This window comes from Drosophila ananassae, chromosome 2L (assembly GCF_017639315.1).
Source record: "Drosophila ananassae strain 14024-0371.13 chromosome 2L, ASM1763931v2, whole genome shotgun sequence".
Classification (NCBI taxonomy): Eukaryota; Metazoa; Arthropoda; class Insecta; order Diptera; family Drosophilidae; genus Drosophila; species Drosophila ananassae.
Window position 1 is genome coordinate 17,026,207 of NC_057927.1, and position 27,960 is coordinate 17,054,166.

General features: G+C 45.9%; 1 protein-coding gene across 36 annotated transcripts in view; it reads right to left on the bottom strand.

The window, feature by feature from the left end:
• Positions 1-1,342: 1,342 nt before the first annotated feature.
• Positions 1,343-27,960, bottom strand: part of LOC6499238 (protein lap4) — a 60,486-nt gene continuing 33,868 nt past the window's right edge. For 11 of the 36 annotated variants that reach the window (XM_044717206.1, XM_032452070.2, XM_014910464.3 and 8 more), the window contains 12 exons: positions 27,728-27,886; positions 27,446-27,659; positions 27,289-27,377; positions 26,955-27,221; positions 26,507-26,848; positions 21,179-23,098; positions 17,660-17,810; positions 16,912-17,206; positions 7,467-7,967; positions 6,850-6,985; positions 6,298-6,483; positions 2,460-4,185 (listed from right to left, as the gene is read on the bottom strand). In XM_044717206.1, coding sequence (XP_044573141.1) covers positions 2,533-4,185; positions 6,298-6,483; positions 6,850-6,985; positions 7,467-7,967; positions 16,912-17,206; positions 17,660-17,810; positions 21,179-23,098; positions 26,507-26,848; positions 26,955-27,221; positions 27,289-27,377; positions 27,446-27,659; positions 27,728-27,886 — 5,913 coding nt within the window. In that variant the 3' untranslated portion in view covers positions 2,460-2,532. Of the gene's footprint in view, positions 1,857-2,459; positions 4,186-6,297; positions 6,484-6,849; positions 6,986-7,466; positions 7,968-10,794; positions 12,697-16,911; positions 17,207-17,659; positions 17,811-19,529; positions 23,099-23,804; positions 24,859-26,506; positions 26,849-26,954; positions 27,222-27,288; positions 27,378-27,445; positions 27,660-27,727; positions 27,887-27,960 lie in introns of those variants that run through there. The other 25 variants (XM_014910467.3, XM_014910487.3, XM_014910485.3 and 22 more) reach the window with 16 other exon arrangements.

The window sequence follows — 27,960 nt, forward strand, 5'->3', positions numbered from 1 at the left end:
TTTGGCCACGACATCGCAGCTTGTTCTCGCCCTCCCATCAACTGCATTGTCGGACCACTGGAGTGTATTAAAATATGACAAACTGTTTTTGTTTTTCCATTCTCTGGCCACGTAAACAATGTCAGGATACTTGTGCCTGGGTGTGGATGTGGGTGGGGCAGTGTTTTGATGCTGGTACCGCCCACCAAAATGAGATTTTGATTAATGCGCTATGCATTGGTTGGCTACTCCTGATGCTGGTATGTAGCCAATGTTGCTGCTGAAACGGTGGTTGCATTAGCGTCGCGGCTGCAGTGGCGTCTGCTCATGAAGGATGCAGCATGATGGCTGCGAAAATGCTAATGCCGGGACCGGAAGAGCGGAAAAAAGGAGGCGCGCGGTCAAGGGCATCGTCGAGGGACTGCCTCATTCATTTGTCTTCCTCAGAGCGGCCAGCAACACAGGACCTGCCTGGCGCAGAAACACTGCACTCGGCACATGCAACACGCGGCAGCCAACGTCTACATCAGCAGCAGGAGCAACAGGGCCTTTGAATGCGAGCATTCAGCAGGGCTTAATTCAATTGCAGCGCATGAAATATTTAAGATGCTGACGCAAGTGCATACTGATGTAAGAAGTATCTCGTATGCTGCGCACTTCAAATCGTATTATGCACACTGCAGCAGCTCGGCAACTCCAACGGGAACGGCAACGTGAGCCGGCGAATCCGGTGGAAAGTTCTTGTACTCCTCCCCCTCTGAATGAATTCTAACGATTTTCACATTAGCAGTCACCGCCCACTGCCAGCTGTCTATCTATTTGACTACCCCAACAGGCGATGTCGGAAGGCGTTTGTTGTGCGTTCTAGTTGTGGAACTGGCTCTCGTCCTTCATCATTTCTATCTTCCATCACGCCGTGGCAGCTCCTTCCTGCTTGCCATATACACTGTACATAAATGTACATACGTAGTACACACACTCTTTTCAATAGGGAATCGGGTGTGCTTGTGTCGGTGTGCGCCTGTTCGCCGCATAGATAAAAACCTTGCCTCTACTCATATTTTTCAATTTTTTGCGAGTTTTGCAACTCAAATGTCAATTACATGTATACGTGTAATACAAGTCACTTACCCGAAACGTGAATATTTTTAGACACAGATCTGATGCCGGCGGTGTGCTCAACTCTTAATTCTATTTTTTGCTTCTTTTAAGCCGCACAAAAATAAACGCCATTCTGTTTATAGATATGGATTATTTTTGCGGAAATCCATTTGGTATAATTATTCGACCACGGTGATGAAACAACATCCTAGCTCAGATATTTAAAGCCCACAATTGAATAGAATGATTTAATTTAAACACTTGTTTTTAATTCAAAATGCATACAATTAATTTTTATTTTCTTTCGTTTATCCATATTTGCTTTGCTTTTATAAAAGATAGAATTTACACACTAAATATCATAGGTATTACACAAAATTGCTTGTAAACTTTTTTACATTTTTGTATAAAGGTGAAAACTGAAATCGCCATAGGACATTTGTTATAGTTGTGCTTATGCGTTGTGTTCTACATACATACTAGGGATTACAACTGGACGCACTTACACACTCGGCTAACTAAAGTTATATACGATTATTTGATTTATGTTCTCTAGTCGTTTGCGTCGTAGGTAGGCTCGCTTCTTTCTCATCGAATTGGGTTTTGTTTCCGGTTTGCTTATGGCTAAAACTAAGACGAATAAGCCCAAAATGTGGGCAGTCGGAATGCTTCGATTTGATAGATTGGTTAAGAAGGATCATCGTGAATACTTCGGCCGGTTGCTGGGCATGGATTTGGATTTTGAATTGGAATTGCAATTGCATCTACTTTTTCTGCTAGAACATAAAACGTAAATTTAATTGGCAAAAATAAAACAGAGCCCTTGCAATTAAAGATGATAGGGAAAAAACCCAATGCTTTATGCAAATGATAGTTAAATGCAAACAAAATGAAATTATTTAATTCAATTAAATAAGATTTTTGTCATTTTTTTTGTCGTGTGTTTTGGTCTGTTTGTCGCAGATATTGTTGTTAATTTAATTTTGATGGGCTCGTGTTTCAGATTATTTTAATTATAGTTGTTGCAGTCGTTTCTTTGCGGTTTCTGCACAATATTAAATTCTTGCTGTTTTCGTTCGTCTTTCGATGTATTTTCAATTTGCAATGAAAATATTTTGTTTTAATACAAACAGTTTAATGATTAGTAACAAATGAGTTTGTAAATGCAGGGGACACATTATTTGCACAAATAATTAATATCAATACATATGCGAATATCGTACATAGATATATGTATATACATATGTATACAGTTAGTGGGTATATAATGACAGAGAACTGGCTAACACGCTGATATGTGGGAAATCATTTTCTTTTTTGTATATGTGTGTGCGTATTTCTGTACTTTGTGCGTGCGTGTTTGCTTCGATCTCACATACCCACCACACGGCGTATACGCAATTTCAACTATGTAGTCACATTTCTTGCCAGCTTGCCGGCTTGCAGGCCACTTTACTTCTTTTTGCCTTTTCGCTTGTTCTTGTTGCGGTTATTATTGTTGTTACCATTGCCGTTGCCGTTGCGATTGCCCTGCTTGCTGGTCTCTGGCCGGGGAATGCCACTGGTAACAACGTTCGACACGGTCCGCGTGGTGGTGGTCACCACACTGGTGCTCGGCTGGGCGTTGTCATCCGGACTGACAGCCTCTGTTGTGGTGGTCGTGGTGGTGACAGTTTCGCCCTGCTGCCGATCGAAGACCTGGCGCTCCGCCGCCCCATCGCCGCTCAGCAGTCGGTTGAAGATGGCTTCGCCGGACCCGCCCTTTCGCTTCTTCTGCTTCTTGACCACCTCGGTGACGGTGACCACCGCCGCACTGTCACTGGCCGCCGGCAGGGTGTAGGTGCGTTGTGTCTCCACTACAGTGCCGCCATCGGCGCTGAGCAAATCCTCGACGGATTTGCGCAGCTGCTTTGAGATCTCGGCCAGCGCTCGTTGCTCCGCCTGGAGCTGGGCCAGAGTATGGGAACCACAAGGACCCCTCTCAGGTTCGGACACCGCTTCATCCTCTTCCATATCCAGCTCCTTTGCTGCTTCTTCTTCGGCCTGCTTAATGGCGGTGTAGGTCTGGGACTTGTGCAGCTTGCCACCAGTAGCCGCCACCGTGTTGAGATTCTCGATCACCTGGGCGCCCTGCACATAGGTGACATTTAGTTGCTCTTCGGCATTATCCTCCTCGTCGGAGTCGTCGCTCTCCTCCTCAGAGGAATCGCTGCTCTCCTCCTCGTCGTCGTCCTCTTCATCATCATCGTCCGACAATTGGCCTGCCAATTTAGCAATGATTGTGTTGCGGTTGCTGTCCTTTATCAGCTCCTCCAGCAGCTGCTGATTGCCATTCTTGGCATCGTCCCGGTCATTACTTGCACGGCCAAAGTCAACAACATCATCGACGGCATCCCCATAGGCGCTCTCCACATCATCGCGAGCGTCGCCATAGGCACTGCTGCCCTCATCGTCCTCCTCCTCCTCCTCGCCCTCGAGGCTCTTCTGCAAATTCAATTTAACGCGCTCGTTCTCCAGCAGCTCCTCGAGCACGGTTTTCATTTTTGCATTTAATGACAGCTCAGACCTTTCGCCTCCGGCGCCCGCGGGCAGCACAAAAGTTTCACTGCGCAGAACAGACACCGCCCCCTGCTCGAAGGACTCGTCGTCGTAGTCGTCGCCGTCGAAGGGAGCCCTGCCACTCACGTGGATGGTGCGCGGAGTGCCATCGCCCCCGATGACTGGGTTCAGCACCTCGACAATTGTCGTCTCCTTGGCCAGTGTTTGGTGGAGGGACAGGGGCGCTGGTTTGATGCGCACCTTACCTGATGCCGAACTCTCGATGGACGAAGGACCATAGGTGTCCGAGTCGTGCCGCAGAAACAGCTTCTCGTTGTTGGCCTGGACGGTGACAATGGAGGCAGTGTCCTCCTCTTCCTCCTCATCCTCATCGTCGTCATCCTCTTCATCATCCTCCTCATCGAAGTCATCGTCTTCTTCCGCCCCGTTGTCGTCGAAATCGTCGCCTTCTAGTTCCAACGGCGGTTGGGTGTCGTCGAGCGTTCCCTCCTCGGATTCGGGCACCTGCAGCTCCAAGGATATGATGCGCTCCTTGCAAGTCTCCACCTGAGTAGAGATGAGGCGAATTGGTTGTGCATTTGGTTTGGTAGCACACACTAACTACTAATGGAAGCGACGGAAGGAAAGCAACTAAGCAGGCACAGGCAGCCACAACCAAGGACGTTTCACTCAAAGAGCTTAAAGCTTATTTATACAGCGAGGTAGAAAATGAGCAGCTTGCCAGTCACCAGAAATAATGTAAGGGTGTGAGTACAAACAGTGAGATAAGGTGAAAATATACTACATACATATAGTGGGTGTGAGAGGTGTCATTAGTAATTATGAAAAGGGTGAACGTGCAATACTTTTAAAGTTCGAGTTGATCCGATCACGACCTGGGCAATTTTGGAAACGAGGCAAGCACGCACCGGCCTCCCAGTCTGTCAGACATGGCGTATACGTGATATGCGGCAAATTGACAAACGACTACCGCTGCTGGATAAAAAGAAAATTGCCTGCATTTTCATCTTGTCTAAGTAAAGAGAAAGGGAAAGAGTAGTCTATGCCGGGACGATAATCTGAAACTAAGTCCTGCTGCAAACTGCTGCTTCCTTGCAGCTGACAGGCAGCACTGTGCAACCCGAGAACAGAAGCTGCTCCTGCGGCATCCTGCGGCGCATTCATTGCATCGGGGTCAGCCTCCGGCCAGGCGGCAAAGCAAAGTTTCGACCCTCAACGCTGCCTAAAGCAAAGTTTTCTTTTTTGGCCTCGAATTACCAGAATGAAACCACACAGCCGGATTCGTATACGGATTCAGATTCAGATACGGCTTCAGATTCAGTCTCAGATGCAGTGGTGACGCCGTGCTCCGGGGGCTAAAGAAGCAACGATTCTTCGTGTTGTTGACATTCTTGTTTCAGATGGGACTATTTCCTTCCGTTTGCAAATTGAAAACCAAACCAAGCACCGTCGTCTATTTTCAAACCTAACAACACGTGCCCGCTGAATAACAATAGCGCATAAAATGCTTTGCGTGTTTGTTAGCTTACTCGCTGGCTTGTCTGCTTATTTGTTTGTTTTTCGGTTTTTATTTGCATTCTTTTTATAAGTATATATTTTGAAACTCATTAAAACGATGCTGCCGCAAAACAAAAAACTTTTGCTTTAATTTTAATGGACTCGGCCATAAAAAAAGCAGCGCGTCATTATAATGCGTTTGCATACTAAAAATTGTATCCAGAATCAAGCCCCAAATGACGGTCGACATCGTCGTTATTGCCGCTGTCGTTTTCGTTGCTTTATAGACACGTGACAACAACAAACCCTAAAAACAGACAATGAAACTCTTTGGGACTGAGAGATTGGGTTCGGTTAAAGGGGCGGCGGCTCGACCCTGAGGCAAAAGCACAACCAGGGCCTCAAAACCGCGACACTCAAAACAGCAACAATAACTGCCAATGATTTCTGGCCGCGCGCAGCGAATCTGGTAACCTATTCGCGTAGGTGGCTCGCAAGTGGCTTATTGTCCTTTTTATGCGCTGCACTATAGCCTGGGTAAGGTGGGTTTTTGATGGGCTGGTGCTCGCTCGCGGCCTGATGGGTTAGTGGGCGTGGACCACCTGGTCGCGTAAGCCGGAGAAATGTCAACAAAATCCTCTTGGCAACTGAGTGCTTGCTGGATATTAAAATTTGTTTTACTCAACAGCAGTCCGACGACAACATCTCTTGCTCGGAAAGTTTTAAGGACAAAAGAAGCAGCCAGAACACACAGACCGGCAGACGCGAAGACGGAAAGACGGAAAGGAGGGACAAGAGCCTCCTTGGCAGACCATAAAAATGATGAGCTCTATAAAATAATTAAGACTATGCTGGGGAATTCTTGGTGAGATGTTTGCTTTGTACAATGAGATACGGCAGTGTATCGGTTCGAGTATTTTGTGGGGGTGCATTAAATGTTTAGAGGGTGCAACCGAAATTACTGACTACAAATTAAACGGAAACGATTACGGGTACAATATACACAAGAGACAAACACACACATAAGAGAGACGGCGACAGAAACTGAAAATTAGGAATAATGTGGCTAAAACGTAACGTTCTATCGAAACTCAAATCAGTGCCAATATATATACTATACAGTAATTGCTGGTTTCAATTTAGTGAATTTTGTTGGCTAACCTCCGTCTCGATGATTTTCTCGATGTACTCGACGGTGCGCAATTGAGGTCGCCCCGTAATGGGGCAGGGCACCTCCTCAGTGCGGCGCACAATCTTCTCATCGAGGATTTTCTCGCGTTCGCGCACGATGACTGGACCGTCGCTCGATTTTATGGCAATTTTGGGAAAGACTATTTTCGGCTGAGCCTGATTAGTGGAGCCACAAACAAATGAAAAAGAAAGGAGGAAGAAAGAGAGAAGGTGAGAAAGTGTTAGGGACAGGTAAATCGCTTGATTCTAATAGAGTTGCAATGGGGGCTTCTCTCGATCGGGTTCCTTCATTAGTTACGCTCGATGCATATTAGTAGTAACTTGCGGTTAGTTAGTCAAGCAAACCATGTGGCTTATGTGGATTGTTGCTCGTATGCTTTTTTCTTGGGTTATTTTTTGTCGCAGGCAAGTTCAGGTCTCTCCTCCGGGTCATCGGGCGCATGTTAATGGATGTAATTTTTGGGGTTTGGCTATGCATTCGGTTAGTGCTGGAGGAGCGGACGCTCCTGGTTCAAAACTTACCTCGCTGGCCTTGGCCTCGTGCGTGATCAGATCGTCGGTCATCTTGCGCATGTTCTTGATCACATCCTGGGCCTCCACGGCGCCCTGTTCCAGGGATCGAAGACGAGCTGCCCGCCAGGAGGCGCGCTTCTCAGCACTAAATTGAAGAGATTACATTGGATTAGTTTCTATTATGTGCAGTTGGTTGGGGTCAACTCGAAAAGGTCGCTCAGCTTAAGCAAAACTAATTACAAAATACATCTATTGTATTTACAGAGAGAGAGATAGTAAGAGTGGGTGTGGCCAAAACAGACACCGCTAACTAAAACAAAGATTTATAGAAGGTGTTCCAATCGACATAGACAGATATACATAGAAATACACATTTACGGAAACATTGAGAGTTCGTATTTGCCTCACTCGTATTTGTGTGGGTGCATACTTGTGTTGGTGTGAGTTGTGGGTGCCTCTATCATAGATATATGGCGGGTGTCAGTCCAGCCTTAACTGGGCTAGTCCCTGGCCTTTTGCACGCCCACAATTGGCTTTCGGCGGTGGTTCCCCGCTTGACCTGTAACCTTTCTTCGCTTGCGGCCCGCACGCATGTCAACTCGTTGACCGTCACGCATTCAACTTACTTAATCATTGCCCGGCTCTTGCCCGACGTGGGTGTTGTGGGCGTGGTGGGTGTGGTGGGCTGCGAAGTACTCTCCTCCATCTCCATCTCCAGCTGCCGGAGATACTCCTCCACCCTCAGTCCGGATTGGCGGGCGGCAGCTGCCAGGGCGCGGCGCTCGGCTTTCAGAGTTCGCACTGGAATGCGACTGCCTCCGGGGGCGGACTGTGAGTCCTCTGGCTCGGGCAAAGTTCGAAGAGGAACCTCTTCCTCGGGAATGGCAGGCTCCTCGGGAGGGGACAGCGGCTGCTGCTCCTTCTGCTGATGCTTCTTAAGACGCTGCTGGAGAGCGGGCGGGATAACAACTTTGACCTTTGGCTTGGGCAGGAGCGAGGGCTTGGGTGGATCTGCCTCAATGGGTTTGCCCGGCTCCTGTTCCGGATCCTTTTGCCTCTTTTGCTGCTTCTGCTTGGGAATTTTGCTGGGGGCGTGTGGCGTTGTCTGCGCCAGACTTTGTGCGGTTCTGTCACAATTTTTGAAAGTTGGTTTTCGTGTTCGAATTGTGCAAAGTAAAAGTACACACATTTAATCAAATAATTTGCTTGTCAAAAAACAAGAGGGAGTAGTTCAGTGAGATGCGGTTAGCACGTGATATGAGCAGTTACAAACATAATGACGTTAATTTCTTTTAGTCACACATGAACGTGCCCCGACTGGCTTTCCCCAGAGCTGACTGCTGCAAACTTTCGGCATAACAAGCCGAATTTGTTGTAATTAAAACCCAAGAAACATACTGTAAACTTTGTAGCCACTCCCCAGTCCTTGGCCTCTTGTTCCCGCTGCTGATGTTTCCCACTGCTGTAACCCCCAACCCCAACCCCAACCCCAACCCGAACTCAAACCCAAACCCCATCTCTGACAAAATCACTTTTTGAAAAACTTTGCCAACAAGTGCAATAACATGGCAGCTGGAGATTAGCGTGCCGGAGCAGACGAGCAAAATGTCTGCGGAGTCGTAAAACTTGGCAAGCCGTCTAGCACTATATAACTATAGCACACTATAGCCATGGTCGTCGTACATTCATGTGCATGCCGCCAGGAAGCAGCATGCAAAATTAATTTTAAAATAAAGCGCCTTAGAACTATTTGCAATGAGATTTCGTGCGGCTCCCTTTGGACTCACTTTTTCCTCTTTCCGGAAGTTCTGCGGCCTATCCCTTCGGCTTGCAATTTTTTTTTCTCGCTACCCACTGACTTTTGTCTTTAACAAATTGCTACACACTTTCAATTTAACTTTAAGACGAAATTATTCACACAAATCCGGGCCAAAAGCTACAACTACTACTAGCACTACCAACTAAGACGCTGGCAGCAACTTCTGCTTGAGTGATTTATGTTTTTCAATTTGAACGCCGGCGGCGTTAAAAGGAGCAACGGAAAAGAAGAGAAACTTTTCGTTGAAACATTCTAGCCAGGCTACCTACGCAAATGTCATGCTTGAGGGATCCTAGATGCCACGAAGTGAAGGGCAGCCGGAGTGTGCCGGGGACCTGACCCAGGGAATTGCACTTATAATGTTCCAGCGATTCTTTTATTGCTCATTTCTTTAGACCTGCTCTTTTTATTCATTCATTTGTCCGCCCCGACTTTTAAATGAACTTTGGCCCGGCACTCGAGCGCGTCTCTACAATAATTCTAGTAAGTCCTGGGTCCTTGGTCCGGGGTCCAGGGTCCTGAGCCCGGCGCGCTCAACTTTTGCAATTGACAGATTTATGCAATGGCGATCTCCTCCATCTCATCCCCCCCTGGAAAACTTTTATGGCTGGCCAGTTTTTTCCCATCGGAGTTCTAAATGATTGTTTTTCATCTACCAATTGCTAATTGCTCGACTCGCCAGCTCATAATGAGGCTGGAATAATCAAAACACTCCCCATAAACGTCGGCAACAGAGAGACTTTTAAGTGGCTTGGAGCATGGAGAACGGGAAATGGGGCAGGTGGATTCGTAAATGATGCAAAAACCACAACCGAAGAGTGCTTGAAAGTTGGTTAGAGTTAAACAATTACGAAATATGATTGGATTTAACAATAAATAAATTGCAATAAAGCTATTTTGAATCATTCGCCTTTATTTTCTAGAATAATAAACGTGTATTTTTTATGCAAAATAACAAAGTTACATTAATGTGTATGGCACAAATCGATGACAGATACGTACATATGTGGATGATTAATATAATGGTGATGACAATGCGGTGATTCCATAACCGTAATAATTAATGTTAATACATTGTTAAGCAGTTCCTATTAAAGTGGCTCTTTATGCACACACTTAAAACATATAAATATTTATAAAATATATAGAAAATTTGTAACACTGATGACTATATTTAAACTTAACTTTCAGGAGACTTTAGGAATAATTTATGTTTCTAACAGCTGCGTCTGGAAATATGGATCACTATTAGGCTAACTTAAGGTCAGGAACTTTAAATGCTAAGCTTTCCTTTCGATGCAAACACCCCTCCTGTTTATAATCCCTGCTTATTCATTTTACGGCTCATCAATTTGCATTACGAGCGTGTATATTATTGCTTTGACACTGTTCAGATGGCTATCTAATAGAAAGCGTAGTTGTAAATGCACCCTAATAGCAATCACACGCCGAATTCACAATCGCAATGGCGATAAATCGAAGTATGCTTCGGAAGTGCTCGCGTGCCTGACTGTGAAATCGTGACTTTATCTTAACACATTTATCTCTAGCAATTAAAAACCTTCCACAAGGACACTATTCTGGCTGAGGAGCAGCTGTGGAGATGTGAAAAGAACAACGTATTAGTTCACGTTGTTTCACACGGCTTGTCCTGCTCTAAAAATCATTTTTTTTTATTAACAAACATTTCAAAAAGTCAAAATGCATATGTAAATTATGCAAGCAACAAAGCGCCACCCACAAGGCACTGGAGTGTTTCTATGGGGATATGTGTGGGAGTTTAAGTTATGTCTGTGGGTGTCTGCGTGGGTCTAGGACTCAAAAACGCTGCAAGTGTGTGAGTGTGCAGGAGGTGTACTGAAAAATTTCAAGTGTTGCCAGCACAGACAGACTAGATGTGGGTTCCAAAGTTGGGCAATTTGAAAAGAGAGAAATAATTAGGTTAATAAAATGCAAAAAAAAAAATAAGTAGGAAAAATGGGAATATATATGTATGGGAGAGACAGCATGTGACATTAACACCATGCTTATCAGGTGCGAGTGTAGGGGCGTGGGCGTGGCGTGTCATGGTAGTTGCCACTCCATAAAGTTCACGTTTCAGCGTTAACAGGTTAGGGGTATAAAAAGTTTTCGTGTCGTAGTATAAAAATTACTTTATATTGTAGATTAGTTGGTTTACTGCTCGCTTTAGTAGTAGTAACTTATGCTCGGAAAAAGTCTCGTTCGAAATACATACTTTACATAGAGTATAGATAGATATACAGTTGCGAAAAAAAAAATAGCACCACTACATCACACTTCGATTGGGCTTTAAAAAAAATAGTAATAATGTTACCAATTTATTCAAATAAAATTTTTTTATGTAGAATGATATTCTTACTAAACAAAAAAAGAGTTATAGTTACTCAAATTCTTGTTTTAATATTTTTTTTTAATATTTTACTAAAAAAGATCGCAAAAGAAACGAAAATAAAAATAGCACCACTTTCCATCTCTAAAGAATTCACAAAGAAATGGACACATTTCAGCGACTTAAAGCACGTGTTTTACAAATTTGTCTTCAATTTAATTATTTCAATTAAAAAAAAAAATTCAAATGGGTCGTGGAAAACACTGCACGGATGAAAAGCGTGACCTGATCAAAAAGTTGATCAAGGATGGAAAATCCTTTCGAGAAGTGGGTCGACTTGTTGGATGTTCAAATAAAATGATAAGAACGCCATAACCTATAAGAAAAACCAGGAAACACGCGGTAGGAAGCCTTCTATGACCCCTCTAGAGGTCAAAAGGTTGGTTCGCCATAGCAAAAGGGAACCTTTCAAGCCTGCTACAGATCTAAAAAAGGACCTGAATATTGCTGCAACGGATCAAACAGTGCGCACATATCTCAGGCAACATAATCTGAAAGCCTGCAGCCCAAGAAAAGTCCCACTTTTAAATGCCAGGCATATTGCTAACCGTATTAAGTTTGCTAAGGAGCATAAAAATTGGACCCCCCAGCAATGGAGGAATATTTTATGGTCCGATGAGAGCAAGGTGGTCATGTATGGTGGTAAAGGATCCCGATCGTATGTCAGACGTCCGAAGAATTCAGAATACAAGCCCCAGTACACCACAAAGACTATAAAGCATGGAGGATGCAGCGTCATGGTATGGGCGTGCTTTTCATATAATGGAGTAGGTCCTATACACTGGATAAAATCTATAATGGATCAACACGTCTATGTGGATATTTTGCAATCTGTAATGTTACCCTTCGCAGAAGATGATATGCCTCTTATTTGGGTCTTCCAGCAGGATAATGACCCAAAACACACAAGCAAAAAGGCAAAGGAGTGGTTCCTCAACAATGCTGTACAAGTTTTGGAGTGGCCTGCGCAGTCGCCGGATCTAAATCCAATTGAAAATCTGTGGTCCGACGTTAAGAAGGCAGTTGCTGATAGCAAACCAACGACTATCGATTGCCTTTGGGGTGTTATTAAGGAGTCCTGGACTAATATACCCAAAAAACGCTGCCAGGACTTAGTAGATTCAATGCCAAGACGTTGTGCAGCTGTTTTAGCCAACAAAGGATGCGCTACCAAATACTAATCAACGCATATAGATATATTTTTAATATATCAATATTGTTTACTAATGAATCTCTAACGAATTAGTCATTATTAGCATTTAAAATCCATTTTTGAAAAGTGGTGCTATTATTTTTTTCGTTTAATTTTATAGACTTTAATAAATTTTGTTAAATAACTTAAGAACATCTAAAAAACTTATGTTTTTTCGTTAATTTCTATTATCTTGAGGGTCTTCGATTTTGAAAAAAGTATAAATCGATTTCCTAAAGTTAAAAATATGATTATGATGGCAATTGAAAAATTTTGTCTGGTGGTGGTGCTATTTTTTTTTTCACAGCTGTATATAAGTTACAGATATTGGTATGGTTAATAGACGTGTCACATTCGCACAATTCTGTGTGTGGGGTGTCAGAGCTTAGTTTAGTTTAAGTTCTAAATACTGCTTCAATTTCTTCGAGTGGGTTCCTGAAAAAGTGGTTTGGAGAAGCAGAAAACAGAAAGTTTTTGTGTTGTACAATTAAAAAGGTGCAGAGAGCAAGCTAATTGTAAAATAATAAACGCAATGGCTAAGTAATTTTCAGCGGTTTTCGTTTTGGTTTGGTTCTGTGGCATCGCCGGCTGTCTGCCAGCGAATGTAGCCGGGTTTTCCACGAGCTGTAATTAATATTTATGTGACCAAAAAGCAGCAACCTAAATAAAATAACAATCAGCCAAGAAAAAAAACGGCGACAGAAAAAATTAATAAAATAGATTGAGAAAAGGAAAACAAAAAACATCATTAACGCCCTCATTTTTAGCTTAAGGTCAAATTATGCTTTTATATTAAACAAGAAACGCACACAGAGGCAGCGGCGTTGTGATTTGCATACTACACCGAGCGAGGGGCGAGCTGTGAGCGGCGACGCGATCCATTTGAGGAACGAACGAAGCGCCAACGCCATAAAATATAAATTAATTTATGCGCAATCAACAAAACATAAATATTTTCATCTGCATAAAATCACAAAAACGTCCAAGAAGCAAACGGCCGCAAACATACACATTTAAATGTAAAAAAATTTAATAAAAACCAAAAGAAGAGACAAAAAACAATTCTGCGGTCGCCGCCACCGCGCCGCCACATCAGCTGACCGACAGATACCAAAGGCCCAATACCACACAGCCCCTACCAATCCAATTGTCTTGTCGCTGCCAAAAATTCAGGGTCAACAGCAACCGCAACACCAACCAAGCCAATTGAAAGCGAGAGCGCGGGAGTCATTTTATGCCGACATCCGAGTTTAAAGTTCCAAGATCTGCGATCGCGGATGGAGCAGAGCGGCAGAACAGCACTCCGACCAACTAATAATAGTTCATAAATTATCAAACAATAAATTAGACGATTAATGCACGACTAAGAATTCGATTGCGTTTTGCCGCCGTCGACGTCTTTTTGTCGTCACGGAAGCCAATTTGATGTCGCCAAAAAAAAATTCATAAACACGGATCTGGCGAACCTTTTGTGTTTCACAACTTTTATAGATTTAGACGAGTTTAATTTGAATATAAATACAAATAGTTTGGAGAACACTGTGCTATACCGGCTAATTTGATATGGGATTTTCAGCATATATTCCAATATTCTTTCCTTCATATTATGACTATTTTTTTTGTTTACACAAAGCCAGCTTTGTGTGTTCGGCGGGTAGCTCGAAAAATTTATGCATAGAAAAAAATAAACAAGGGGAGGGAGGGAAAAAAGAACACGCAGAACTAGTAGAAATTCTTGCTAGAAATTTATTACAAGGTTATTAACATGTTTATCTTCTTTTCCTCGTTATGAATTCCAAGGCTACCGCCCGAGCAACATAATAACACACATTTCAATTTATTATATTATGCATGTAAAGTTGTAAAGCCAGCTGGCAGGTTGGGTTTCGAGCCGGCTATGGCAGGGGCGAGGGCGACGACGAGGGGCTGGAGCCGAACTTTTGGCAGCTGAGCCAATCCACCCAGCCCAGTCTCAAGGTTTTCTTGGCCAAGCTGACAGCCAGTCCGGGACTTGGGGAAATTGCGTAGAACTCTGCGGCACTATGAAGTCATAAGATATTTATTCCCAAAAACTGTCCCAAATTAATGATAAGTTTTTGGCCGCTTGATTTATGCGACTGGGCTAGAAAAACAAATTCCGGTCCTGATCAAACAAGCTGAAGAAGAAATAAAGCCTTGAGACATTTTGAGAAAGGGATAAGTTTAACCGACAAGTGCTTTATACTGGTCTTTTGAAAATCCATCAAACGCCCTCGTAATGAAATGTACATAAATGCTTTGTCGAAATTAGCCGTCCGTGTTGTTTACATCGCACAATATTTTCCTAGTACATACATTTCATTCGCAAACAGACATCCGGAACAGCAGACTCTGAGAGGGTCCTGTGTGTCCTTAAATGTCAGCAACTTGTTGTCATGCTATATGATATCTGCTGTTGTCATACGTGTTGGTTGGTGTATATTTTTCCTCTTTTTTTTTCTCAGCGCTTTTGTTTATCTATTTGGCCCCAGTGAATACCCTTCCGACCGGAAACAGGTACTCACTGCCCGGCCATATCGCATATTCTTAAATCTCGAATATTCTTCAAAACTTAGATTTCCATATAAACGATTGCGTTTGAAGCTTTGAACTTTAAGCTATGACTTTTAAGTTGTGGCAAAGGTCAAGCAACTGGTCAGAACGACGGCGGGCCGACGACCCGAAAAGGGTATAGCGGTTGCGACTTTTCAAGCTAAAGGTTATGCAGCTCTTTTTAATGTTTCCTGCTACAGCTTTGGGGGCGAAATTGTATTAAATTACTTTGTTGTTGCTCATTATATAATGTTGTTAGAAGCAGCCACTGGAACATCGCGTGGGGAGCGACTCCTTCAGCTAAGCCGGCTCCATATGTGTGAAAGCTGCCTGATAAGCGCCAGCGAAATGCTATGTTCACAAAAGAATGGGTGGCTGGTGAGTAGCTGGGGTGGGATGGTGGTGCTGATCCTGGTGGTGCGACGGGGAAACCACCTGGCATAAGCTTTTAGTTTCTTTCATTGTCCCTTTGTTGGTACACAGGCAGACACCAACGGGACAGACAAACGAGTTGTCTTTTGACACACGAAGAGAACAACAGCTTGCGGTGGCACGGTGCGGTTCCTACGTGTTGCATGCCACCGACAACGGTTTGAGGGCCATCAAGCGGCCTCCGCCCACTCCCTAAGGCGCTAATTATAATTGCCTGTTTCGGGCATGGGGCCACCAACATTAAAATATCATTTGACGCACCGCCAACGGACTAAGGGGAAACTCTTGTTGCTGGTTTTCAACCACGGCGAGAATCAGAGCATTGCTTTTTCGGGCCTGAGTCGGAACTCGACTTTGATTCATTTCCCGAGCTTAATTCAGTGCACCATACTTAGCATAAAATCATCGATTCCCAGCGGATACTGAATTATGCGTACGTGTACGTGGGAGCTCTCCTGGCGGCTCGTTTGCCGATCCATTGCCGGAGACCCGGAGCGAGACCGCCGACGCCAAGAGCTGGCCCCGCCCAGTTGAGTGAGCAAACGTACGTACAAAACGCAATTTGCGGAATGCCCAAATGAAGTTATTCAATTGTAAAAACAGCTGGCATTGTGCCTCAGGGAATTCGAGTGGGTTCCGCCCACGCGAGTCTAGGGTGGGAGCGGTAGTAAGGGTACAAGTGCGGCCCACGGGCAACGCTGCGTATACGCAATGCCTGGTCGGAATTAAGTTAAGCAGCACGGAAATACTTACACTTTTGAGTTCAGATGCGCCCGGACTAGATTATCATATACACGAGATGAGATTTGAAGCCCACCAGGCGTAAGTCCATGTACTAAAAAGATTTCATCGTCCCAACCATACCATGTTTTTTTTTGTCATTTTGTATCATAACTCCTCTTGGTCGGGGTTCTCATTTAAAAAAAAAAATGCTTTTTGTACTTTAAGAGAGAGTCTGCCTGCGATTTACGAGTCCATACAACGCTTAAGTGCTACATAAAACTTAAACTGCTTAGGGCTTACACGCTTATAATCGTATGCATGAGTGTGTGTCTGGGTTTGAGGATGTAGGTGTATGTGGGTGGTTCTGTATGAGCTCGGGTATGAAGTGTACTTACTATTTAAAGACCTCTCAGCCACAGATCGCTATCCTTATTTAATAACTCACTAAGTCTCGATGATGATTAGCAGCTCCGCAAGCTGACTGCACGTGTATGATAAAAAGAGGTGTGTGTGTGTGGGTTTGAAAGGATCATTTTTCGAGTGTGTGTGTATGTAGGTGGAAATGGATAAGGGCATCTAACTCAGGAGCAACGAATATTTGAAGCAGTAGTAGAAAAACCGGCACCAGAACCAAACCAAAAGCCAGCGAAAAATACTTTACCAATGAAACTTAAAATTCAGCTTTATTTCTTACTAAAAAATATGCACAAACACCGTGAATATTGTATGCAAGAGTGTGTGTATGTGGGATTGGGTGAGGGTGAGGGTGGTGTTTAACATAATCGCATAGGGCGAAGGGTGAGTGATTGATTGATTGATTGAGTGGGTGGGTGTATGTGTGTCTGTGCATTCAGATGAAACATAAAAAGCGCAAAACGCAAGCACCAATAATCCGGAATGGGAGACCTGCAAATGCGCACTCACCTCATGTCCTCCGCATCCGCATCCTCGTAACGCCCCAGAGCGGCATTGTCAACGGCATCCCCTCGAGCTGAGTCAGAGTCCCGGTCGCTGGCTTCGTTATCCTCGCCACTGCTATTGCTGTTGGCGTCATTATCCTTCCGCTTATCGGACCGGCTGGCCTCATCCTTGTCAATATTGTCGTTGGCGGCATCCAATAATCTGGAATTCTTATCACGGCGCAATGTTGCAATTTTCCTCTCCTCCTCCTGGCGCAACTTTTCTACCTCATCCTTCGACAGGAATGAGAAAACTTTCTCTGTACAGGGTGATGGAAACAGAAAATAAAATCAGTGTGAGCTCCGTCAAAGAGAAGTGTGCCAGGACATCGCCTCGCTATTAGATTAGGAAATAAAATAAATAGCGATGCTGAGTTGCAGCCAGTTTAGTTTAGTTTAGCACGATAGTAGCCCGTGTTCACTTTGTGATGCAAATACCAGCGGTAGATTCTTTCTACGCGCTTTCTAATTACGCCAAGCAACTAGCGAAGAGAGAAGCGGCGTGCTTTCGACCAATACTGAGGTGGGTGGGTGGCCACAGATAAGTGGTTTGATTGGCAACCAGCTAAGTCTAAGAGACAAGTCCTTTTCCAAGGGACGCAAAGTGCAAAAAGACATTTCAAGTTGCAAATGTGTCCCCTCTTGGCAGTTGTAAATTGTGGTTCAATCGGTTCAAACTTTCCTGGCTAACCCACAAACCAAAGTCAACTTACCTGTCTTTTGTGTGGGCTTGTGCTGATCCTCCATGGCAGACTCAAAAAAGCGTTTTTTATCGGAAACCGATTTGGGCACTTTACTGGGGGTTGCTTTCGCAGTGGCCTGCTCCTCATCGTCTTCTTCGCCATGCCGACTGGCAGGTGTTGACTGAAAAATGGCAAAACGTTTTTGTTAGCAACTAAACGAACGGATAAAAAAAACAAAGATTTATGAAACATATCAAAAAAAAAAATCAATAAAAAGATAAAGTATAATCTCCGGGAGTTGTGACTTTCGGTTCTCCCTCTGCCGTATTTTCAATTAAATGACTGGGAAAACTGCAATTTTCAAAGCGCACGCTGAAAATTCCAAATGGCCATAAAGAAAATTGATGACAGTACACAAGTTTATTAAAAAGCGGACGGAACTAACGTTCCAGTTTAGCCCCGAAAAAGGGGCGTTTCATAGCCAGAGAAGAGGATCATCTATAGGCAGCTTCAATCATAAAGTGACCAAGCCGACATTTTTGGGGTTGGGCCACAGAGCTTTGGCTGTGCACTCGGGCCATATAATTTACAGCGGGTCCTGGCTTGGATTTGCAGTGGGTGGCCGGCCGGATTGCGGATTGAATCGCAGAGGGCGAAAATTACAGCTGCGTGGGTTAGGAACCGAAACAGACCAAGCCGAGCCAGAGCGGACCGGAGCTGGCCATTTATCACCCAAAGTCGTGTACTGTCGGTTTTATGCTTTCATGCAATTCCTCGTGTTGGGCAACATGAGACACAGTGGCCAGATAAAGCCGAGCCAGGGTGGATAGGATAGTTAGTGCCTGCAGAGCGGCGATGACTGTGACTACGACGACAAAGTCATTAAATGCCATTCGGTCGAGGGAAGTTGAAGGCGGGGGCAAAAACCGGAGGACCTGGGAGAAACAAAGCCAAACAGAGCAAAGGCCAGCATTAAACTGCACAAATTGCAACCTTAGACGGACAAGGGTTCGACCCTCCAGTCAGCCCACCAGTCCAGTCCAGTCCACCAGTCCGAGCTCATAAATAAACCAAACCATTCTGGGCCGGACCAGAGAAGGGAGTGAGGGACAAGTGCTTGGGGAAAAGTGAAAGCCATGGCTGCAGCAGGAGCTGGCTCCGTCTAAACTGAGCTGTATTTTTAGAAGGAAAATTAATTTCGTATCGGATTTTTCGATTTTCAATTAAAGTCAATGCGGAGAGGCAATACGGGGGGGAAGGGTTCTATCAGTCCTTGGCTAGACTATCCTGCTTGGTAGTCCTGGCTAATAGAAATTTATTGAGCCATGAAAGTGTTGAGAATGTGTGTGCGTGTGTGTGGGATGACATTTTATCCGTGAATCCGATATGCCGTAGCCCATACCCTGGTGTGACTGCAGCCCTGGAGTGCGCATTAAAAGCCAATAGCCCATTGAATTATTCAGAGCTGGAGAGCAGGTAGAAAGTGTTGGCAACGAATCGCGTACCTGTATTTGGGACGCTTCGATAAGGCGATAACGGGATGAAACAGCCGTGGAAACTTATCGCCAGCCATTAGCAGTGTCCCGCGATAAGATTAGAGGAACGCGAACCAAAAAGATACGAGCCATATAAAGGGGTATTCAATCGAGAGGGAAATCAGTGCATAGGCTGGTGCCGGGGCGTTAGCTTCTCAGCCGTGCACCTGGTCAAATGCCAGAAACCGTAGCAGTTAGCTAGAAAACCAAGCCACAAAGGGGGGTCACGGCCCAATTAGCCAAGTGACTCTAAGTGGGCCAAGGTCAGCGCCCCGTGGGTTATCGCAATCGTTTTTAGAGCACTTTTCGACGGTATTGTTTACACAGAACATTGGGGGGACAGGACAAAATGAAAAGAGACCACGAAACGCAAATAAGAATAATACGCAATGTTTATTTGCCTTAAGGTATGCAATTAAAAATGTTCAGCTTGCTTCTTTGTCTTGATAAAATAAATTAGCATTAAAATCATCTTAGCAGCGCTACGGCAAAATTAACTTTATAAATTGTAAAATTGTGTTTTCTGTCTGTTTTTCTGTTATTTCATTATATTCAGGTATTTTTCTTCGTTATATTTATTTATTCGCTGGTTTTTCGTGTTTGAAAAACAAAGCAATAATAAAACTGGGTGGCGGGCAATGGGTACTGGCTACTGGGTGCTGGTCGACGGGCGGCAACAACAAAAATTAATGGCCCAGTGGGCGTGGTAACTGCAGGTGGGCGACCGTAAGCAGCCAACTGTTTCAATCAACGTCAAATTAAACTTGGCCCGACACTGGCCCGGGTGGCAGGCTAATGGGGTGGTGGTATGTAAGGAGGGGTGCACATTAAACTTCAACCGCTTGCTGCTCAATTTCAACTGCAATTTTGTGCGCTCCTTGTGGCAGCCAAAGAAATTAAGGACGTTCGGGGAGGGGGTAATGAGGGGGGTCGGGTCTGGCAACTGGCTCGACTTTTATGCGGGGCGGTGTCTCGAAAGTCAACAAAAAGTTGCATCTAATTAGCAGGAAAGGTGTGTCCGTACTGCAGGTTGAGGGGGAGCAGCAGCACCCGCTTCCCCAGACACGACCAACAAATCAATCAATTTAAATAGCGGGCGAGCGAAACAAAAATATTGAAAATTGCATCCGAGGGCGGGCACAACGTGGGGCCGTGCCATTTAATTGATGACAAAAAGGTGTTAGAATTTAATTAAAATGTATGAACAGTGACATGTCAGCAAGGAGTGGGGACGAGGTAGTTTCGTGAAAGTTTCGCCACCGACGTAGCGGCCAGTTTGGAAGCAAATTAAACCATCGTTACGTGGAGTGCGATGGGTGGAAAATGGGTTACTTGAGTTAAATTGTATCGTTAAATGGAATGGAAGGACCACCACCCTTATCTACACCGTTGTTTCCTTGCCAGTGGGCGTTGTGGGAGTGCGGGCCACTGGTGGCTGCACCCATGACCCCTCCAATTGCGGTTGCGACTGGGAGCGGAGCTTGAAACTAGCCAGGCCCCGTAAGCCATGCGGCTTGTAGGCCACCGGCGGTGGGGCTGGGGCGGTACGGAGTTTGGTCGGCTTTAGGGGCCGTTTGGGCGGCAAGGGCGGTGGCGTGGGGGAAGTGGAGGCTCGGCAGGACAGCGAAGTGTCACTGCTGCGACGGGAATCGAAGAATGAGGTATTACTGTAGATGGCCTCCTCCTCAATGGTGGAGTATATCTCTTCGGCCGTTTCGTAGTAGCTGGAGGAGATGCCCCCTGGGCCCTTGGTATGCATTACGGCCAGCGAGGAGCTGGAGGAGTCAATGGAGAAAGAGCTGGTGCTGTTGCCCAGCGAGGAATTCGAGGTGACCACGCGTGCCGTGGTCATGTTTTGGTAATTGCTATTTACGTCGGGGCTGACCACGATCTCCGAGAAGGTCGGGAACTTCATGGCCGCGTACGAGGGTGTCGGGGAGGTAACTGTGTCGGAGGGCGGAGGCGGGGGAGCTGGCCGGGATTGCTTAATGGGCGCGCCGCTCGATTCACTCACCGGTGGTAATTGGGACGGTTGCAGGTACAGCACAGCCGCCGGCGAGGTGCTGTTGCTCTGGTCACCGGGCACTAGCACTAGGTTAAAAAGGGCGGGGGCTTTGGCGGCAACAGAAGCGGGGGCAGGGGCTGGGTGGGGGTGTGGAGAGGTTGATGGTGTCTTTAAAGTAAGTGTATTGGCCTGCTGCGGTTGGGGCAGACTCGCATACTGCACCGGCAGAATTTGAGCCGTGGGAAAGATCTGGGTGGGCGACCCGGCGACCAACAGCTGTTGCGGCGAATCCATCAAGCGGTTAGTGGTGGCAGCAGCGGCGGTGGCAGCGGCAGCAGCAGCAGTGGCAACGGAAGAAGTAAAAGATGAAGACGAGGATGCGTTAGCGGTTAGTGGTGGGAACGGCGGCTCATGCAAATGACGTGAATGCTGCTGGGCGGGAGGAGTGGGCGGTGGTGGCAATGGCAGGCTGTCAATGTCGGTGTCGCAACTATCAAGGAAGGGATTCGTTACCGAATATCCGTCACCGGCAATCGGAATAGGTGGTGCGGGCTCGTACGGTGCTCGCAGCTGGTTGCGTAGCTCGTTCTCCCGAAGCAGGTACTCGCGGTGCTCCTGTGGTGTCACCAGGATGTTGTCCGGCGAGTTCTCGTGCTGAAAGTCGTGGGGTCGCAGCTGGGAGGGTGTGGGCGGCAGCGCCTCCATGTACAAGGACTCTTCTTCCCTCAGAGTGGGCGTGGTGGGCATCTTAGGCAGGGTGGCGAAGTTAACGGGCGGTGGCGGAGGTGACTCCCTTGGACGACTTGGCTTCGTCTTGGCCACCACCCGAACCGGCAGCTTAGCCTCAACAGGATGTATGGTATTTGTACTGGCATCGTGCTCGAAGACTGTAAAGTCACCCTGACCCACATCGCTGGCCTGGAAGGTTTCCAAGGCCACGTTGCGAACCAGATTGGCTTTCTTTAGCTGCGGCTTCGGCGGCGTTGGAGGCGGCACCTTGGGCCGGGTGCCTGTCAAATTCTCCGTGGACTTGGAGATCACCGTGTTTGGTGTGCTGCGGCCACTAGACTGTGACTGGGATTGCTCCAAAAGATCCTCACTAGAGCGAGAGCTTCCGAAGAAGAACTGCTCGCGGGTGGAGCGCGGGGACCTTGGTGATTTACTGACTGCCTTGGCTACTCGCGTGTATTCATCGTCCTCTGCCGTGGGATGACGGAAAGGATTCTCTCGCTCTAGCTCGCCCGGCCGTTCTGGGGAAGTGGCTCGGGAAACTCGCTGCACCTGCGGAGATTCAACCTCGCGGATTCGGGCTACCGCTGGAACTATGGGCTCAGCTTTCTCCAGCGTGGAGCAGGGACTGGTAGCTCGGAGGATTCCCTTGCGCGGCAGGCGGTTGCGTCCCGACCCCCGGGTGTCCTGTTCGGAGTCGTAGGCACGGGTGTAGCCATCTGGAGTGCGAGAGCGAGATCTCTCATAGTCCGACCTGGAGCGCTCGTCACCACTGAGATCAAAGCTCACGGATTTACGATGACCTCCGCCGTATTCCGGAGTGCTGCGTCCCGATCTCGATGGCTTGTACGGACGGCAGTCGCTCTCCGAATCGCTGGTGTAACGGCCACGCCGACGATCGAAGCAGTCGGAATCAGTGTCTGCATAGGAGGGCGGCGACTGGATATCCAATGGGGGAGAGCTCTCTGTGGTCTCATCCTCCTCCTGAATGGCGTCAATGTCGTCTACTTTCTGGTGGTGGTCGTCGTAATCGTCGTCATCGTCATCATCGTCGTCTATGATATAGACAGGCTCTGCCTTCTTGGGCTTCGTTTGGGTGGCTTTGCCAGAACTGCGATTATCCTCTTGGCTTTCTAACATCTGCTGGTAGGAGTATCGAGATCTCGGGGCTAGGCGATTCGGCGTCTGGGTGCCTCGTTGCTAGTGGTGGATTGCTCATTAAGTTCGGTATAAATACTTTTTAGTTTGGTTTGGGTTTGAGTTTTTTGCTTTGGTTTTTCGGGTGCAACGTCATCGCACACAAGCTAGGAACACAAATTGCAGTGTTGTGTGCAGCGTTAATGGTGTGAAGTGGGTGAGGTAGTGTCCAGGTTTTCTGGTGGTTGAAGTTACTGAAACACAGTGGGTGTGGATGGAGGGTGCTCTGATGATTGGGTTGCTCGAACGACACACAAAAAAATGTTGAACGTCTTTGTTTTTTTTCTGGTGCTGTTCCTTTTGCAACCTGCGTCCATTAGCCAATTACCAGTGATTTTCTGCTTGATAATGAGGTGAATGGGGACTAGAACGACAGCGTCAGCGGCAGCGACTTTTTCGGCCAATTTACTTAGTTGTGATTCGGGTTGATGAACTCGACGCATACGACAGCGATGTAAGCGACGGATAGCAGATACAGATACAGGATGAAGACGGATACAGATACAGGGACAGAGACAAAGACATGGACGAGACAAATGGCAAAAGAAAATAACGAATCAAAAGAAACTTTCTGGCAAAAAGTTATAAACCAAATCTGGGGAACGCCGCAAATCTAGAAGATTTTCCTTTTAATCATTGCTCTGCAAATGTCATCCATAATATGTCTGTTTTTTCCCCCAAAACGCAATTAAAAGTTTGCCGAAACTTATTTTTTTACGACAAATACATTGAGATTTATTGACATCAAAAATGCACACTTCGAATTCCATTAAGCTAACTTTAAATTTAACTATCATTAGGTAACAACGAAAGTGGAAAAACACAAACCATTGGACTATCATTGAACGGTGTGAATACGGTTTAACTATGTGGTAACAGTTAAGTAGATACTTTAACAAAATATCCCTAGGGTAGCTTGGCTCTTTCAAAATGTTATAACAAGACTCTCAATAACCATGTTCTGTATTTAATGTCGGTAATCTTTCTTCTTGAGTATTATTCAGTTGCATAATTGGACCTTTTGAGTGTGTGCTTGCCACACGTTGTTACACATTTAGTAATATAGAGTGGGTATATTTCTGTGAGAACGAGTGTGTGTGTTTTTGAGTTTACATAGTAAAAAGTTTCGGTTTCACATAGTATAAACATCGAAAGACTAGATGTATAAGTGGAATACTTTATGCCGCAAAATGGCGACACCACGCCTCCGGTCTCCGCATCTATAAATACATTTACACTTTTGGTATTTGTAGTTGTCAGTTGTTCTTTCATTTCAACAGTTTCTTGAATATGGGAGATTGAGTGCCTGTGACTGGCTGTGAATGTGTTTCTCTAACTGTGGTCTAAGGACATACTTTAACAATTGGAAGCCGGAGCTATAGAGAGAGCTTTACAGAGTGGGGAAAGATTTTGAAACCGTTTTCTGAGTCGTTCAGTATTTGATTGAGTTTCGAGGAAGGGGGCGGCTTCAGGAAGTACACGGATATGAACGGTGCCTAGTGCGGGTGGTAGTAACTCTTGGCCCTTTGAACACGCTGATGATGATGCCGCCTAACAAATCCCGTTCGCCTCTGTTCGTTTCACATCATCTTGTTTGTATAAATTTCAACTCCTTGAGTGCAGTCAGCTGCTGCCTCGTGTCCTTTTCTTTCCTGTTCGATTCGTCCTGCTGCTAGCACTTGTATTCTGTCAGTTTAAACTAAATATTCAGTCTTATGGTGATAAACATCCGCTTGTTAAGCAATGCGCTGCTCAGCAGTAAGCTGCAATGAAATCGAAATCGAATGCAGGAAGCGGGAAGTGGATGGCGGATAGCGGAGAGCGGGTGTCGGTTGTCGGGAGGGTGGGGGCGAAAAACAATACAATCGAACAGATTGGGTGAACAAAATTTTGAATAAAAAAAAAGGAAAATCGAAAGAAATCGAATAAAAAAAATATCACAATACGTTGAAAAGCGGCGAACAAGGCGCACATTATTGAAGAGAATTTGGAAGAATGAGAAGAGACAAAAAGGACGAGAAGAAGATAAGAGAGACATTTTAATGGAAATTTCTTTCTGCAGTTTTTGAATTATTTACATATACATTTATAATGCGTGCCATCTATATAGTAGGTATATGTTTCTGTACTGTTTGTAAGTATGTATAATAATGTATGCCTGATTTCATTGCTTTTTATTTCTTCTTCAAACGGGGGCAGGGCATGCTTTAAAGCCGACAGCAGCAACTGGTTGTAGCAGAAACGTACCGCACACACACAATAACAACGATAAGAACAATAACAATATGCCGCCTACGCAGAAGGTAGCAACGGTAGCAGTAAAGACTCAAACTGAAATAAATATATAATAAGAAAGTAGCATAAATAACAACAACAACAGTAACAATAAGAACAACATCAACAACAAAGAAAATCAAGAAGAACAATGAACGGAGAGGGCCAGGCCGGGCCAAAGGAGGACCCTGCTCGAAAGCCAGGAACAGCAGCCAATATGCTAATAAATAATATTGTCTGCTGCCATATCAATAAAGCGGGCAGAGGGCCAGAGGGAGGCACAGGTGTGGCGCTGTCACCCTCAAAGGAGCAGCTACATCTCTAAGCTAACCCGACACATGCACGGTAAACCCGACTGAACTCATAACTCATACGCCCCGTGGCGCGGTCTACTGCCCCAAAAGATAGGCTATGATTTTTTTTATTCATTTTTAATTCAAATGCAACACAAAACAGCTTCTAAAAACAACAACGAAAGCAAATTCCAAATGGATATCGATGGCAGTTTTTCGTTTAAATGAGATAATGAAAGTTTTTTTTGAGAACGAAATGTATGGTATGCAGTGATTATTTCTATTTTGGTTACATACACAAAAATGTTAAATGCTTAATGGCCAAATGCTATCATGCTGTGATTTCAGGTGAAAATTTTTGGCTTTTTGCGCAAATTTTCAGATGGCATCACACGCCAGATTTATCGCCAAAGGCTTATGCCCTTTGCGGTCTATGAGTATGGGTATTTGGGTGTTAAATGTATTTTTGTTTTTAAATATATGGTTTCACGATATTCTTGTTTTTAAATTTGTGACACACACAGATACACTCACGCATTCACTCACAATGTCAGTGACAGGACAAAGGCATTAGTGAAGTTACACAAACACATAACAAGCTGAATACGAAACAAAAATCAAGTTAAGAGATTGGTGATGCTTTGAGTTGGGGAGTTGGTAGGGTTTTTTGACTGTCTGTTCGTGTTAGCAGTTACATGGGTATAGTCTGTTGGATACCCTCTCACTCTCACAGGCAGGCACTACACACAGAAACAAAAAGTACACGCACAGATTTCGAAAGATGTACACACAAACAGACATTAATGCCAAGACAAGAGACGTGCATCCAAAGTCAGGTACATACCCGTAGCTGGTGCTCCTCTTCGTCCTTCTCCGTTTCGTGCGTTTGCGTTTGTGTCTGCACGGCTACAGCAGGAGTTGGAACTGGAACTTGAGCAGAAGCAGGAGCGACAATGGCAGCGGAAGCGGGAGCAGGAGCAGGAGCATTACCAGAGGTCGCCGACTCAGCGCCCGCAATGGGAAGTGGAGCAGCCGGGGTCGTCGGTGTGGTTGGGTTCGTATCGAGCGTGTGCTTCGATATGACAACCGTTGTCGTCTTCTGTATCTTATCCTGCTCGGGGTGCTCTGACGGTGACTTTGGTGGCACGGTGGTGAAGGCGTCGGCCGCGCGTACAATTTCCAGCACCTAATTTGCAAAGGAAACAATTTAAAGGGGATGGGTGTCGCGGCATTTAGAGGCGTAAGTTCCCAAGCTGCCCAGTGTCTGGATCCGCTCAAGGCCAATCACTCACCTTCTCCTGCGTGCTTTTCTCCTGGCCCAACGGCGCCAGCTGCGTCTGCTGCTGGTGGGCCTGTTCTGCGTGAATGAGCGCCACGGTCTGTGCAGCTGGCGTGTCCGACGCAGTTAAGTCCGCGGATGCCACTGGCACGGGGGTCGGAATGGGTGTACTCGTGGGCGTCGGTGAGGCGGCTCCGTGCACCAGGGCAGCAGCAGCTGCCAGGCCAGTTTGGCTCGTTGCCTGTGCATCTGGCTTCTGCGAGGCAAACACATCGAAGTCCTGCGCGGGTAGTGGACCGATTTTAATGTTCTCTGTCTTGAACTGAAACTGAATTTACAGCACTCACCTGTCGCAGACGCTCCTCCTCGTCGGGGTCCAGACTCGACACACTCTGGCTTTGGCTCAGCTCAGAGCCCGTCTCCGAGGCACGAGAGCCTGAGAAAGAAGGGATTTAAGACGTCGACTCAGTGCAAAGGGCAATCATTAAGCCCCGGATTTCTTACCTTGACGACTACCACCGCTGCAGGATGCAGACGAGTTAAAGCCAGTGCTCATGCCGCCGGCCTGGCCAATGGAATGAATTAAATTGGACTTGTCGTAGCCCTTGCAGACAATCAATTGAATCTCGTTGCCGGCGTTTCGCAGCACGTTGACCGCATCCTGGTGCGAAGCTCCCAACAGGGAGTGTCCGTTAACCTCCAGCAAACGCATGCCAACCTGTAGATGGAAAAAGTTTAGTGGCCAAACAACAATGGCGATGGGAGCTAAAGCTCTGCGTTCGTTACCTTAAGCCTTCCGTCCCGTCTGGCCGCACCGACCGAGTTAATTTTGGACACGAAGACGCCCTCGTCTGAGGGATCGGCGGGATTACCTCGCTGCCCGTTCAGGCCGCCCTTGATGTGCATGCCGAGGCGCTCGCCCTCCGCCTTGCTGAGGAGCACTTCCTGTGATTCGCAATCAGCAAAAAAGAGTAAAATTAGCGCGGACTCAATTTAAACAATCTGGATAACAATGCAGC